Genomic DNA, 14,938 nt, shown 5'->3' on the forward strand with positions numbered 1-14,938 from the left:
CAAAGAAACAGAGACTAGAATGTTGGATACTAGAGTCTGGGGTTTGGGAGAAGTGGGGATATGCTGGTCACAGTGTACAAACTTCTAGTTATAAGATATATATGAGGGTATTTTTAATCTCCATCTTACTTAGTGTTTGATCAGCATTTGGTCCTGACATCTCTTCTCCTTCAGATATTCTTTTATTGGCTTTTATGATACCATGTACCTCCATTTCCCTTTTATATCTCTATACACTTTATTTTTTCTTGGTTTCCTCTGTCTTTTTGTAGGCTCATCTTCCTTTATCCTGTCAGGGTGAAAAGTATGGCAAAAAGAGAGAGGTGGCTTGGGATGGATCCTTGAGAATCCAATATTTAGAGTTTACATGAGAGAAAGAGAAGTCAATTATATTTAATGATGCTAACATACTTATTATGTTCATGTATATTATACATTGTGTGTGTGTACATATCTATATATAATTTGTTATTGTTGTTGTTCAGCTAGCATCTATTGAATGTCTGCTATGTACCAGGTAGTAAGAATAAGCTTTGAGGACACAAAGTTGAGTCAAGCACAGCTCCTTACTTTGAGGCCTCACATTGACATCATAGATGTAGATGTATGTGCTTTACTAGCACTGATATGGATGGACCTGCAGCTTTAGTAATGTCGGTTAAGATGACTGTTTTATTCAGGTGACTATTTTATTATAGATGACTATTTTATTCATTATCCAAATTTGGACAGGAACGTGTAGAAGTAAACCTATTTCTATTCTGTAGGTTTTCATTTTGTTACATTTATTCTTTGAAGACAAATGTGTAATTTACTTTGAACTTTACATTAACAGTATTCAGTGTTTAAAACTTCAAATCACAGAAAACATATTTGAGGAGGTTTATGGGAATGAAATACCAGTTTATTCTAAGTTTTTAAAAAAGTTTTTTTAATTTTCCAAATTCAGGGCAGGGAGTTAAGTTTTTGAAAAGAGAGGAGGGAATGGGAAGAAATTTCATTTTAGTACATGTATCCTTTATGGATATTTTCTTCCCATGATGACAGTGGTGCCCCTTAACCTAGAATGCTTACCGTGTGCCAGGAGCTGTGCTAAATGGTTCACGTGTGTTATCTCATTTAATTCCCCCTTAACCCTGAGGTGCATACTAATAGTTTCTTTTTATAGAAAAAGAAACTTAGGTTTAGACTGTACATCAGTTAAAGTTACATAAGTAACTTTACATATGATTTTCTACAAGTTTAAGTTAACATTTAAAGAATGTGAACTCAACGTATATCTGACTTTGGAGCCTACACTTTTAACACTGTGATATATTGAAAGAAAATTAAGTGCAAGTTTTTATTTCAGATTTTTCTCATGTCCATAATGTCCTGTCTTACATAGCATTCTATATATCATTTAATCATTTCATATATACCATTCAATCTTCACAACAAACCTGAGTTATGGGCAAGGCCAGTATTGCCCATGTGAGACTCTGAAGACATGGTTAATTTAGTTGCCTGGGTTACATGTGATAGCAAACCAGCAACCAGAGCCCAGGCTCCTTACTTTGAGTTCAGCTTTCCATTGTATGAGGTACTTCTTCTGCATTAATTCAGTTTGCCAAAAGGTAAAGTTGTTCTTGTTCTTTAGGGTTTGCCTCCTCCCCTCCTTTAATTTGACTTGACTTCACTTATTTAGTTAGTAATCCAAAAATGTTGCTAGAGTAGCAAAAATTTGATTAGAATCATCACCTTCAGTATTTCAGGTAACAGAGTAGAGTGGACACAGCATAAAAAGCAGAGCCCTTTCATTCTGTTCTCAGGCTGGCCTCCTGGATGGGTTCAAGTTGACATCTGGTATGGCTTCCCTTGCTGTCTTCTCCTGGGAAGCCCTAGTTTTCTATTTGACACCCAGCATTAGCTCTGACCTGAGCATTAGCCCAAGCAAGTTTTGCATAATTAAGCTATTGAGATTGGTTTTCCCTGAGTGGACAGAAGAGACTTACAAGGTGAGGGCTCTGTTAAAGTGATAAAGCTGATTAGATACTTAGCAGTAAAGGAATCTGATCTTAGAAATTTCCTCTTGCTCTAGTTAATGAGGCAGAGACAACACTTAGGGAAAATGAGGTCACTAACAAGAGAAACAATTTTTTTTTCTTTACTAAAGAACCAATTCTTTCACTCCCTTTTAAATCAAGGCCTAAATTTATTGTCCAGAATAAAGCTCAATTTAAATGAATAAATAAGAAACTTTTCCTCAGGGGTGTAGTAAATATGTTTAAACTTACCACCTACGAAGTAAAACAATTCGAGAAAGTAAAACTAAGATAAGCCTAGAATTAAAATAATTTAATTAATGCTGACTGTAACAAACCTGAAATAATGAACTGATTAATTATTCAGCTGTGTGGTCTATTCATAAGACTGTATTTTTTCCAAAAATAATTTTCTCATTTTTTCTTTCTATACTTTCCCTTTCCTTGAACCAGCATTCGAGCAAGTAAAACTTGTTTTCCTGGAATATACTTATACAAATGTCCTATATTAACAATGTTCATAATCTTACCTTTTGGTTTATATAGCACTTTTACAGATGCTACTGTTTAATCCTCACAAAACTTTATAATGAAAGCTGCATTATCTCCATATTATGGAGTTGAGACTTGGCTCTTAAAGGTTATGTGATTTGCTCAAGAATTTGTAAATAGGAGAGTTGGGTGTCAAATACAAATTTTCTCACCCCCAAGATAGTGGCCTGTACCACAACTGCTCCAAGTTATACATTATTTAAAGTCTCTACTTCTCTCCTCTATTTCTTGCTAAACCTTTGTTCCAATATTTAGAAAGTGACATGACAGTTGTTATCATATCAAATACCTTCACGTGAAATGCAAATGATATGTATACACACACTCATGTATACACACACTCACACATACACACACATATATTTCTGTCTTTATAGATTAGCCCTCCTTTCATCATGAAGTATTTGTCTTCCCCCAAAAACCTCATTCTCCTACTTCTCAGCTTTAACTTATTCCAGGGAAATTAATAGTCATAAAGGGCAAACTTGAAGTAGAAAAGAACTAACACAGGAGGTAGCTTATGATGGGAGTGATCGGAGGGGAGATGAACCATCCACCCAGCCTGCTGTGTTCCATTGTCATTGGCTTTGGGGTGGATGTAGATATGGTATGAGAATGGGAAGGATGTAATCGCTGATTGATGATACTGCTGTTTAGTCAATAGAATAATTAGTTTGCTATTTAAAATGACACTTTAAAAATTTAACATATTAAACTTTTAAAGGAAATTTAAAGTCTATTTAAATTAAATGTTCTACTGCGTTTGTTTCTTGATCTTGAGAGGAAGTGTAGTGAAGTTGATGGAAGATTAGATCCTGGAGGTTGACTTGGGTCCATCCCTGGCTCTACGACTTGTTAGCTGTTAGACTTTGGTGCAGTCACTTAACTTTCTTTAAATTGAGGATAAAAATAATAACTACCTCATATGATTGTAGTGAAGATGTAATGAATTTGTGTGTGTGTAGAGAGAGAGAGAGAGAAAGAGAGAGGAAACAACAGAAGATGTGAGCATGAATGAGCATGCTCAGTTAGAACAGTCTCTTGAGTATAGTAAGTGCTCAGTAAAAACAATAAAAACAGTCAAACTTATCCCCCTCGACTTTAGTAAAACTGTGTCAAAAGTTACCAGAGAACCCTTAATGGCTAACTTTAATTGATACTTTTTTAGTTTTCCTTGACCTCTCTCCTACAGTTCATGTTTTTTGCCATAGTCTACATCTATTTTATTCAGACTCTTAAATTTCTAGTTTGTTGTTCTTTTTACACAGTTACAGCAAGCTTCAGTGTTTTCACTTTCTCCCATAGAGGCCCTAAATCTGTGCTGAGCTAGAACCACAGAATTTCCAGAATTGGCAAATAGTCCCATGGGAAAGAAGATCCTGGGATCACATTGGAGAGATCCTGTCCTCATAAAATTTGTGCTCATCTAGATGCCATTGTTTATGCAGATATCTGATGTTTTAAAATTATGGTCATTGTAATTTATCTGGCCTTTTCTAATCCTTTTGGTGGGAGTGTTGACCTGCCTGACTGGGGGGAGTGCCTTCCTCGACCATTCTGTCTGAATCGTACTTTGTTGGCCTTACTTCTGCTGGCTGTCTTCTTGCCTTCCATTTCATGGTTTGCTGCTTTTTATCTTCTATGCTGTCTTACTCACCAATCCCTGTAACTTTCAAATCTGTAGCTTACTCACTGCCATGATGATGACTTCCAAATCTATAGCTTTATTTTTTATTTTTTATTTTTTTTCTTTTTGCGGTATGCGGGCCTCTCACTGTTGTGGCCTCTCCCGTTGCGGAGCACAGGCTCCGGACGCGCAGGCCCAGCGGCCATGGCTCACGGGCCCAGCCGCTCCGCGGCATATGGGATCCTCCCAGACCGGGGCACGAACCCGCATCCCCTGCATCGGCAGGCGGACTCTCAACCACTGCGCCACCAGGGAGGCCCTATAGCTTTATTTTAAACCCATCTCTTCTCTTTGAGATATATCTGTCTAGTTATCTCCTAAGCATTTACCCCATATGTATCCTAGGCTAATCGAATCTGAAATGTCTGAAATGTACTTAGTTACCTTCTCCCTCAAATTTGTATCTTTTTCTGTATCACATGTTCTGGCTAGGGATCCTGATAGTGTTGGGTCATGGGGTAGGCTGCCTCAAAATGTGCCTCAACGGTATACTGATTATTTTCAATTAGTTTCTTAAGGAATGGCCAGTGCAAGAGGGATACTCTGACCCTTCTTTCTGTCTTTCTGAAAGCAGGAAATAAATCTCTCAGGTGAAAGGTGTACCCCCTGCATCTGGAGGTAGAAGAACACCCTTATCACCCTTATCTCTTATCAGAGATAGAGAATGCCGAGTTGAAAAGTCTGTGTAAACAAAACTTGCTACTTCACTAATTTACTACCCCAGGTCCAAACTCTGTTTAGGTTCTTCACTAATTGAGCACCCAAAACTATTTCCTGTCACTTCCTCACAAATTTATTGTTTCTTTGTCTAAAAAGCATAAAAGCTACCTGCTTTGGCCACTTCTTAGGTCCCATTTCTATGAGACCTGCGGGACGTTTCCTCCTTCTTGACAACAGACAATAGCATTATCTACCTAGGGACCCAGGCCAGGAATGAGAATTTTCCTATCATTTTATACAACTAATGAATCAATAATTTCTATTTTGTCTGTGTCCTTAGTATTATTTCTTTTATCTCTCCTTTTTTCTTCTCATCTTTCTATTTTCACTGCTACTAGCATATTATTTGTCTGTTTCTAGTCTTACCTTCTTTGGGGCCATCCTCCACCTTTTAGCCAAATATATTTCTTTATTTTTATTTTTTAAAATTTATTTATTTCATTTATTTTTGGCTGCGTTGGGTCTCTCAACTGTGCGGGCTCTCTCCAGTTGCGGCGAGTGGGGGCCACTCTTCCTTGCGGTGCGCGGGCTTCTCATTGCGGTGGCTTCTCTTACTGCAGAGCACAGGCTCTAGGCGCACGGGCTTCAGTAGTTGTGGCACGTGGGCTCAGTAGTTGTGGCTTGCGGGCTCTAGAGCGCAGGCTCAGTAGTTGTGGCACAGAGGCTTAGTTGCTCCATGGCATGTGGGATCTTCCCAGACCAGGGATCGAACCCGTGTCCCCTGCATTGGCAGGCAGATTCTTAACCGCTGCGCCACCAGGGAAGTCCTGAGCCAAATATATTTGTAATAGACCAATTTGATTATATTTTATTCCTACTTTAAATATCAATTTCCAATGTTTCCTAAAACGTTTTGCGAAACACTCCAAAGATAACCTATGTCTCTCCATGAATAAAGGAGCCCATAGTCAAATAAAATGTTGAAATGTGTCATGCTTAATCTGTTTTCTCTTGAAGAGTCACAGCACACGTTACTAAGGGAAAGTCTTTACGAAGTTCTGTGATTGACTGTAACAACAAAATTCTAAAACATTAGCTTATATCTGAACATTGATTTTTAAAAATATATTTATTCAAATATTTATTAATAATATAAATTTTTAATTGATTAATCATTGACAGGATATGCTCCTGACTTCACTCCCATGGTATTCAAAGTCTTCCATGCCTACTTCTCTAATTTCATCTCTTCCCTCTTGAGTCTTTGTAGCTATACAGATTACATTCATTTGGTTTCCCAAACACAGAGTTCTGTTCTATTCCATTGTATATGGTTCCTTTTGCCTGGAGTAACACTAATCTATCTGATGACTTCTGTCTTTGAAAATTCAGCTATTTAAAAGCTTAGATCAGTTGATGTCTTCGCTGGTTAGCATACTGCTTGGCACATTTGTAGGTGCTCAATATATGTTAAATAAATAACAAAAATGGAAAAAGTCAATAAAGGAAAATTTAGAGATATGAGATTTGCTATATCTGCCTATTCATTCTGCCTGTATATTGCCCATTCAGGAAATCTACAACACTTAATAATAGTTGCTTAAGAAATTTAGTGAGAACTCCTTGACCTCAATAATTTAATTGCTCTTCAAAAAAATGTTGTTTACCTGTACAAGGTTTAGGAAATTACTCACATTATAAGATGAAATTTTAATTCTTATTGGACGAAAATTAAATTTTAATTTTCGTAAGTGTGTTATAGCTATTTTTCCTTCACTGTGAAAATTCCTTAAAAATGATTGTTGTAAGTGTTTTCTATTTCTTCCTGACAGGTAATATTTGAAGCTGAAGTCTCAGGAGGAAGAAGTGGTTATATTGCCATTGATGACATCCAAGTCCTGAGTTATCCTTGTGGTAGGTTGTGATTAAGAACTGTATTTTTCTATATCCTTTCAACACTTGTCTTATATTGGTAGTGACTATTGATTATCACTTGGTCATTGCTCTCTCTTTTGTTGTTGTTACTCCTAGCCTTTTGTTCAGTTTTAAAAGAACACTGAAATATTTCTAGAGTTTTTGAATCAAATATTTTTCAGACTTGTACTACACATGTTAAAGGATTCTTTTAATTAATTACTGTTCAAAAGAAAACCACAGTCCCAAAATGGCATCACTCATGCTAAAAGTTCATGATACAAAACCTAGATTTATACCTGATCCAATTACAGTTTCAGTTTCTTCCAGAAATGTTATCTTAATTGACCAATCTGGATTTCATGGTCAAGCACCAGTAAGATAATCTGTCCTGTGATCCCTCTCCATCTCTCAGAGGAAGAAGAGGTGATCTGAATCATAAAACCCTTGCTGTTCCTTTTCTTCCTCAAAGAAGATGTCCTGGCCTAAAAATAATTACTTATTTTCTTTTTGCTAGTAGCTCCCTTGCCCCACTCTCCTTCTTATAAAAACCTTCCATTTTGTACAACCCCTTCGATCTGTCTTATAGTTAATAGTTGGGATGCTGCCTGATTCATGAATCCCCTAATAAAGCCTGTTAGATCTTCAGTTTATTTAGTTGACATTATTTTTGACAGAAAAAATTTAAAATGTAAGTGAAACTCTAGGTAGGACTCGTTCCATCTTTTGGTATTATTAAATTGCCTAGGAAAGCAAAGAATAACAAATCAGTTCAGTGAAAAGAAAATAAAAAGAAGCCTCACCAACTTATGTGATCTGCTAAGTTGAAAGTTGGGGTGAAATGAAGAAAATGAGTTAACTCATCTTATTCCAAACTTAAGACTAAGTTTTTAATGTCATAATAAATTTCTGGCTAATTCATATTAAACAACAAAACAATAGAAAGCACACAAAACAAGAAACTCAATTTATTAACACATAGTTTGGTATGTCCTTAGATGCACATTGATTGGTCTTCAGATGGGGTAACTACATTTGTGTTTATATCACATACTCTGAAAGACAATTACTTCATGCATTCAGTAGAGCCAGGCATAAAACGGTTGGTATAAATTCAGACTTAAGCTATATCTCCCAACAGCAGTGATTTATAGGGCCCATGAATGCTAGATGATCTGTTCAATAACCCTCCTGGTGGAAATTCTCTAATACTTTGTAAGCAGCATGCACAGGGGCCACCGTACCAGGGGCCAAGGCTCCTGCTCCTGCTAACTGGTTGTCAAACCCTAGTGTGCCTCAGAATCTCCAACTGGATATGGCAAATCACACATTGCTTGGCCCCTCACCTGTTTCTGATTGTTCCCAGGTGATACTAATGCTGATCGTCTTGAGTTCACAATTTGAGAACCACTGTTTTAGCTTGTGTTCTAGTTCAAGCATTCCTTTTTCTGAAGCATCTACTGAGATGAGGCACTGGAGAAAGATGTAGCAGGCAAAGGTCAAATGATTTATTACATGTGGTGTATTCTAAGAAAAAGGAGAAATTATCTCACTCAAAGTTCAAGTTGGTTTACTAAACTCCTTCAATCCATTCATATATGAGAATGGTGTTTCCATCTACTGTTCATTTACACTTCTTGAAAGAAGATATTAAAGAAAGGCTTTCATGAGTAAACAAGTTAAAAAATACAGAAATTGAGCGCAACAGTAGTTTCATTGTGATATGGTCCTCCATGCACTATCTTTACTCACTGAGGCTTAGCTTTTCCCATTTATGTTTCTTTTCAGTTGAAAGCCTGAATAAGCTTCAGTTTTAAAAGGTAATTATAGAGAATGCTTGTTTGATGGTCATATAACTCATGTATATATTTTGATGGCAGTCATCACTTTTTTGTTGGTCTAATATTTCTTTTGGGTAACTTTCTTAGGACTATGAAGGAATAGGAGGTGGATTTAACAACAGTTAAGCTAATACTCTGAGAGGAAGAAGAACAGTCCCTTACCTTGTTCTTTGAAGTACTAGAGGATTATAGTTATTGAAATTTCTTTAAAAAAGAAAAGAAAGATGTAACTGCTTAAACTGTAACTTAATAGTTCAACGGCCATGTATATGTCAGTTTTTGAGCTGTCATTCTGTGTTTTCCTTATAGTTTTCTATTATGCTCTGCTTTGTGCCTATTTGATCTCTTTAGTTTGCTTTGACTTGTAACTGTTTTATTATCACCCGTATGCAACATACTACGGGGGTCCTCCAGCAGTAATCGTTGGTGGTCACTCTGTATAGAATTGCTCTAGCAATTATGGGGCGATACGTAATAAAGCTATTAAAAAAAGAGAACTGATCGTGAGAGAGGCAACCGTGTCTTTCAGCACAGAGAAAACTCAATTTTCTTCCATACGACATTAGTCTTGGCCAAAGGTAAAAGTATGAACAACATTATTCTGCTGGGAGAAAGTAACACGGCATGTTTTCTTCATGTGGAAAAAAGTAATTTTTTTCTTGTCTTCACAGATAAATCTCCTCATTTCCTCCGTCTGGGGGACGTAGAGGTCAATGCAGGGCAGAATGCTACATTTCAGTGTATCGCTACAGGGAGAGACGCTGTACATAACAAGTTATGGCTGCAGGTAAGGCCACATTGTCAGCTGAACTAAAGGGTACACTTGATTTTTAAAAAATCACAAATTCTTTTTCCCTGTGCATGTGTGTGCGGGGGTGGGGGGTGGAATATGTGTGTGACAGGTTGTCTTTTGTGTAGGTTTGACTTAATTAGTTGCAGATTCATTTCAGATATTTCCATTTTTGGAATATGAATAAAAATATAACAGTGTATAGTTAATAAGTATTTGGGTGAGTTACTCATGAACTCATTAGAGAATCATAATTCTCTAATGTTATGTCCAAACTGTAAAAACAATTTTTCTAGATCCATTCAAAATAGGAAAAAAATGAAAAATGTCCCATTTAACATTTTGAAAACAACTTACAAGAGCATAGTACTTAAGCAGGCGCTGTCATACTCTGTCTGATAAAGTTTTCAAAAGTATTTTAAGAAACCTTTGGGAGTATTTCTGGAAATGTGAATTGGAAGAGAGCCAATTAAAATTTTTTTTTCAGGATTTTTGTGTATAAGGGTTAATCACAGATCTGAGGACAAGATATTTGCCTTGCACATATTAAATCCGCAATAAATGTGTATTTAATGAATTGCAGTTTAGCATACATGTTGGGGAAATGTGAATGGTGCATATAAAGAGCTTTAAAAGAACCTGTGAGAAAACAGTCACTAAGGAATGTGCCATATCTTCAGAGAATATCTGTCAATCCTAGGGGCAGAGGTGGGTGGGGAGGTGGGAGGAGCTAAGAGCAACTACAGCCTTGAGGCTGGACCTAGGGCAGATGATTGTTGAGCTAAATATTTGAAGCTAGAATGTAAGAAATAATATTCTCTGAGCACCTTTATTATTATTATTATTTAACTCTGTTTGCATCAGAATGAGGAAAGGGATTTAATTAGTTAGAATTTTAAATTCCTGAGACTGCCAATAGAGACCAAAAAGGAAAATCATTAGCTTAGTTTCTTGAACATAGATAGACATCAGGCTTTATTTTATGATATCTTTAGAGAGAGAAAATTAGTGTCAAGGATCATCATTAGGTTTCAGGAAGTTGGGGTAATAATTATAATAAATGATTATTGAAATCATACCAATATAATGCCTGATATTGTACTGGGTGTTATAAATGTGTTTTTTCATTCAATTCCCACATCCAGTCGGATGTTATAACACATGTATTTCATATCAATCTAATTATAGCTACTTTTGTAATTTATTTGATATGTGCATATCAGGATACCATCCTGAATATGTGAAAAGGAAATGAACTCTCTCCTTTTTTCCCTGTGATTATGCTAATTTCCACTACAGGTATTTAAATATAAGATAATTCTTCCTGTAGAGTGTATTGTATAATGTACAACTTGTTTCATCATCTAAACATCTAGTTAGAATCCCTCTTACTTTCTCTGTCTCTCAGCCTGTATATTGATAGTATTAAGAATGTGTTTAGATATATTATCTAATTACTTTGCTAGTTGTTTTTCATTTAGGTAGAGACATTTTTGGCATTTAATTTTTATTGTTATCTATATAGTCTTGTCTTGGAGAACCAGAGACTCTGCAGTCTGCCCCTGGGTTTACGCCCCAGGATTTAATGGGACGTTGAAATAAAAAGGGTTTTGTGTACTTAGACACCAGCTGCCTTGTGGCAACAAAGACTTTCTGGCCCTGCTGGTCTGAGTGGGTTGCAGTAAAAATACTGCTCATTTATTGTTTGTTTCTTACTTTTGTATATTGGCTCATTTCATTATAGGTTTAAAAAATTTTCCTCTTGCCATTTTTTAAATAAAGATGAGAGATAAAAATATTCTGTTCAATTTCTGTTCTGCTTTCTTTTTTCTCCTCTTCTTTCTCTTTACATTTTCCAAGGTGAATTTATATATTTCTCGTCTATTTTGACATTGCCCAATTCTTCAGCAATTTACATGCTTATTCATGAAAAAGCTTTTCTGCCTTTTCAATAATACCACTTAAATTACCTTAACTTATTCCCTTGAATCATTCTTCTCCATATTTAAGAAACATTGAAGATTATCAATTGCCTGGTTTAGGGTTGTTTTCAAATAAATAAGACTGAGACATAGAGATAAAGGTGTAGATATACAAATATAATTGATATGTGTGCATCTATAGAGTGAGTGAATCAGAAAGTGGCCAATGATTTAAAAAAATGATCCATCTTTTGCTGAAACTAGTAGAAACATAATAAAGGAAGAAGAATCTTGATTCCACAATGCATCTACAGGCCAACACACACAGATAGATGTCAAGTTATTTTTGCTTGGTGTAGAACAACTTCCTAAAGGTCAAGGGGCCCAGTTCTTAATTCTAACCTTAATTCTAACTCTTAATTCTTATAACCCAGTTAATTATATTGGCTTAGAGAATTCATTGAACTTTTCCAGGCCATAGATTTTTTTATCTATAAAAGGAGGTGTGGGTAGAGACCAAAATCCCTTCCAGCTGTAAGATGCTAAACCAGGTCTCTACATTATTTTTGATGGTCTGAAACATGGCCTTGATCACCTTTTTTTGTTTCATGGAGGAATGTAAAAAATTTTTTTTTTTTTTTTTTTTTTGTGGTACGCGGGGCTCTCACTGTTGTGGTTTCTCCTGTTGCGGAGCACAGACTCCAGACGCACAGGCTCAGCGGCCATGGCTCACGGGCCCAGCCACTCCGTGGCATGTGGGATCTTCCCGGACCGGGTCACGAACCTGTGTGCCCTGCATCGGCAGGCGGACTCTCAACCACTGCGCCACCAGGGAAGCCCCCTAAAACTTTTAAGTTATTAGTTTTGTGTGGGAAAAAAAATCGTTCCTTAAATTAAGTATCATTTTGAGAACAACTGCTTAAAATCTCTGCTGACTGCTGTGAACGAATGTGCTCTGAAGTAACTCAGAATGAAAGGTCTTTGCATCCTATTACAAAAGTAATGCAATAATGGAGTAGCTGTTACACCTGCCATGGTCAGGTGTAATAAAATGGCCATCAACTTTTTATGTCCTCCAAATCATTTATATAATATAATAATATTGAGCTTCAATTGGTAAATGTTGTTTGAATATGGTGTAAAAGAGCAAAAACTAGGAAGCGTCCAATTTTCTATTTTAAATGAAAAATGATACACTACAACTGCCATGAATACCTGATAGTATATGACATTCAAAGTAATTTATGTATAGAAATACATTTAGAGAATAACTTCGCACTTGTTTATTGTCTTTAGCTTACAGTTGATATTTCAATCATTTTTATTGTTTAAAATGACACACAAATCAGGTAAATTAAAGAATGGAGCACAAAAAAGCAGATACTTAGTGAGTTACCTGAGATAATCTGGGATAGTCCATAAAACATATCATAGTGGGTCTGCTATATTTTTAAGGAGTGTTCTTTTTTTTAAAAATATTTATTTATTTAAATTTATCTTTTTGGCCACATCGGGTCTTAGTTGCCTCACACAGGCTTTTCTCTAGTTGTGGTGTGCAGGTATTCTCTCTCTAGTTGTGGTGTGCAGACTCCAGAGCACATGGGCTCTGTAGTTTGCGGCACGTGAGCTCAGTATTTGTGGTGCGCGGGCTTAGTTGCCCTGCAGCATGTGGGATCTTAGTTCACCAACCAGGGATGGAACCCTCGTCCCCTGCATTGGAAGGCAGACTCCTTACCACTGGACCACTAGGGAAGTCCCTTTACGGAGTTTTCTTTCCTGCAAGATCTCATTATAAAATGAGAGAGTCTTAAATAAGGTCATTCCCTCTAGACATTTAGAAAACAATGACAAAATATATAGCCAAATTAACCTCCTTGCACATGCTGAGCAAACTACTGATGCATAAAACAATATGGATGAATGTTTTTAAAAGTCCATTGGTGTAGCATTATCCATAATGGATATAGCACAACCAAAAGAAATACCTTCAATAAAATATATCATGCTCTTGTGTAAAAAAAAAAAAAAGTCCATTGGTGTCAGCAAGCTATAAATCTGGTGAAATCATGAGGTTTTGTGGAACATAGTTTAAAAAAGTATGTTATGCAGTTCATTCATATTGGATAAGGGAGTTAGGATAAAGTCTTTAGTTGCTCCTAGAGAATTTCCAAATTTGTTTTCTTTCATAACGCTCAATGAAGTAGCTTGCATTCTAGATATGAACACAACTTTTTTTTTTAGCTTACAATTTGCAGTTTTCCCCACGTGAACAGATGTTTTATAATGCTTACAACAAGTTTTAAAACTATACCATTTTGTGTTCCTAAGGAACCCCCAATGGTAGAGAATTTGTGGATCATAACTTAAGGCTTATGATAAAACCCAGGTTATAGGAAATAAGATCATAAGTGAGATTTTAATGTATGGTTTAATGTTTAATGTTTTTCAGTGTTCGATTTATAGTGAAATAAAATAATAAAAATGTCTGTTTATATTCCTGAGAGGTACCAGATAATTTTCTCACAGGAAAGAAAAAAAATAGGTTATATATGTTCATGGGTTAAAAATTTTAGTCATGTCCTTTTTATTTCAACACAATAATATGGATAGTAGATAAAGTGATTGCAGGAAAAAGTGAATATATAAGGGAACAATAACATATGACACAGAAGTTCCACTCCTAAGTAGTTACATAAGAGAAATAAAAGCATGTGTTCACAAAAAGACTTGTGGAAGAATGTTTATAACAGCTTTATTCATTACAACCAGTAATTGTAACGAACCCAAATGTCCGTTAACAGGAGAATGGATAAACAATTTGCGGTTCATTCACACTACTCAGCAATAAATTAGAAAGCATGCACTACTGATACCAGAATTTATAAAGCTCAGCAATATTATGCTTTCTGAAAGAGAAGAGACACAAAAGAGTTCATGCCTTATGACTCTCTAGATGCTAATCTATGGTGATAGAAATCAGAAATGTATTTGACTGGGGTTGGGGGGTGATTAGGAACTGGAAGTGAGCAGGGAAACTTTTTGAGGTAAAGTAAATGTCATATAGCTTTATTGGGGCTTTGGGTCTATGGGTGTATATACATTGTCAGAAGTTAAGATTTATCCAATTTGCTGTATATAGTTTACCTTAATAAACCATGAATGAGGAGAAAGTGAGTATATGAAACATTTCCTCAAATAACCAAATCACTGGCAGTACTAATCATGCTGTAGATCAGCGGTCCCCAACCTTTTTGGCCCCAGGGATCGGTTTTGTGGAAGACAGTTTTTCCACGGATGTAGGGGGTGCGGTTTAGGTGGCAATGCGAGTGATGGGGAGCTGAGCCTTACCGGTCCATGGCTCGGGGGTTGGGGACCCCTGCCGTAGATGGTGATAGCCTAGTACAAACATTACCTGCATTTTTGTCCATCTTGTCCATTTGAAGTCATTTGATTGGGTTCAAGGGTGATTTTTAATCATCAGTGTAAACTGAAATATAGAATAAAGCATGTTCTGAGTGTTCTATTATCAGAACGTGTTATAACGTTCG

The 14,938-nt window shown here is 36.2% G+C and overlaps 1 protein-coding gene across 4 annotated transcripts in view; it reads left to right on the forward strand.

Annotated features, from left to right (window-relative positions):
• PTPRK (protein tyrosine phosphatase receptor type K) overlaps positions 1-14,938 on the forward strand; it is a 572,360-nt gene that overhangs the window by 282,579 nt on the left and 274,843 nt on the right. For all 4 annotated transcript variants that reach the window (XM_082633381.1, XM_082633383.1, XM_082633382.1 and 1 more), the window contains exons 4-5: positions 6,756-6,837; positions 9,350-9,465. In XM_082633381.1, coding sequence (XP_082489507.1) covers positions 6,756-6,837; positions 9,350-9,465 — 198 coding nt within the window. The remainder of the gene's footprint in view (positions 1-6,755; positions 6,838-9,349; positions 9,466-14,938) is intronic.

This window comes from Mesoplodon mirus (genome assembly GCF_964341445.2).
Source record: "Mesoplodon mirus genome assembly, chromosome: 10".
In the NCBI taxonomy this organism is placed as follows: domain Eukaryota; kingdom Metazoa; phylum Chordata; class Mammalia; order Artiodactyla; family Ziphiidae; genus Mesoplodon; species Mesoplodon mirus.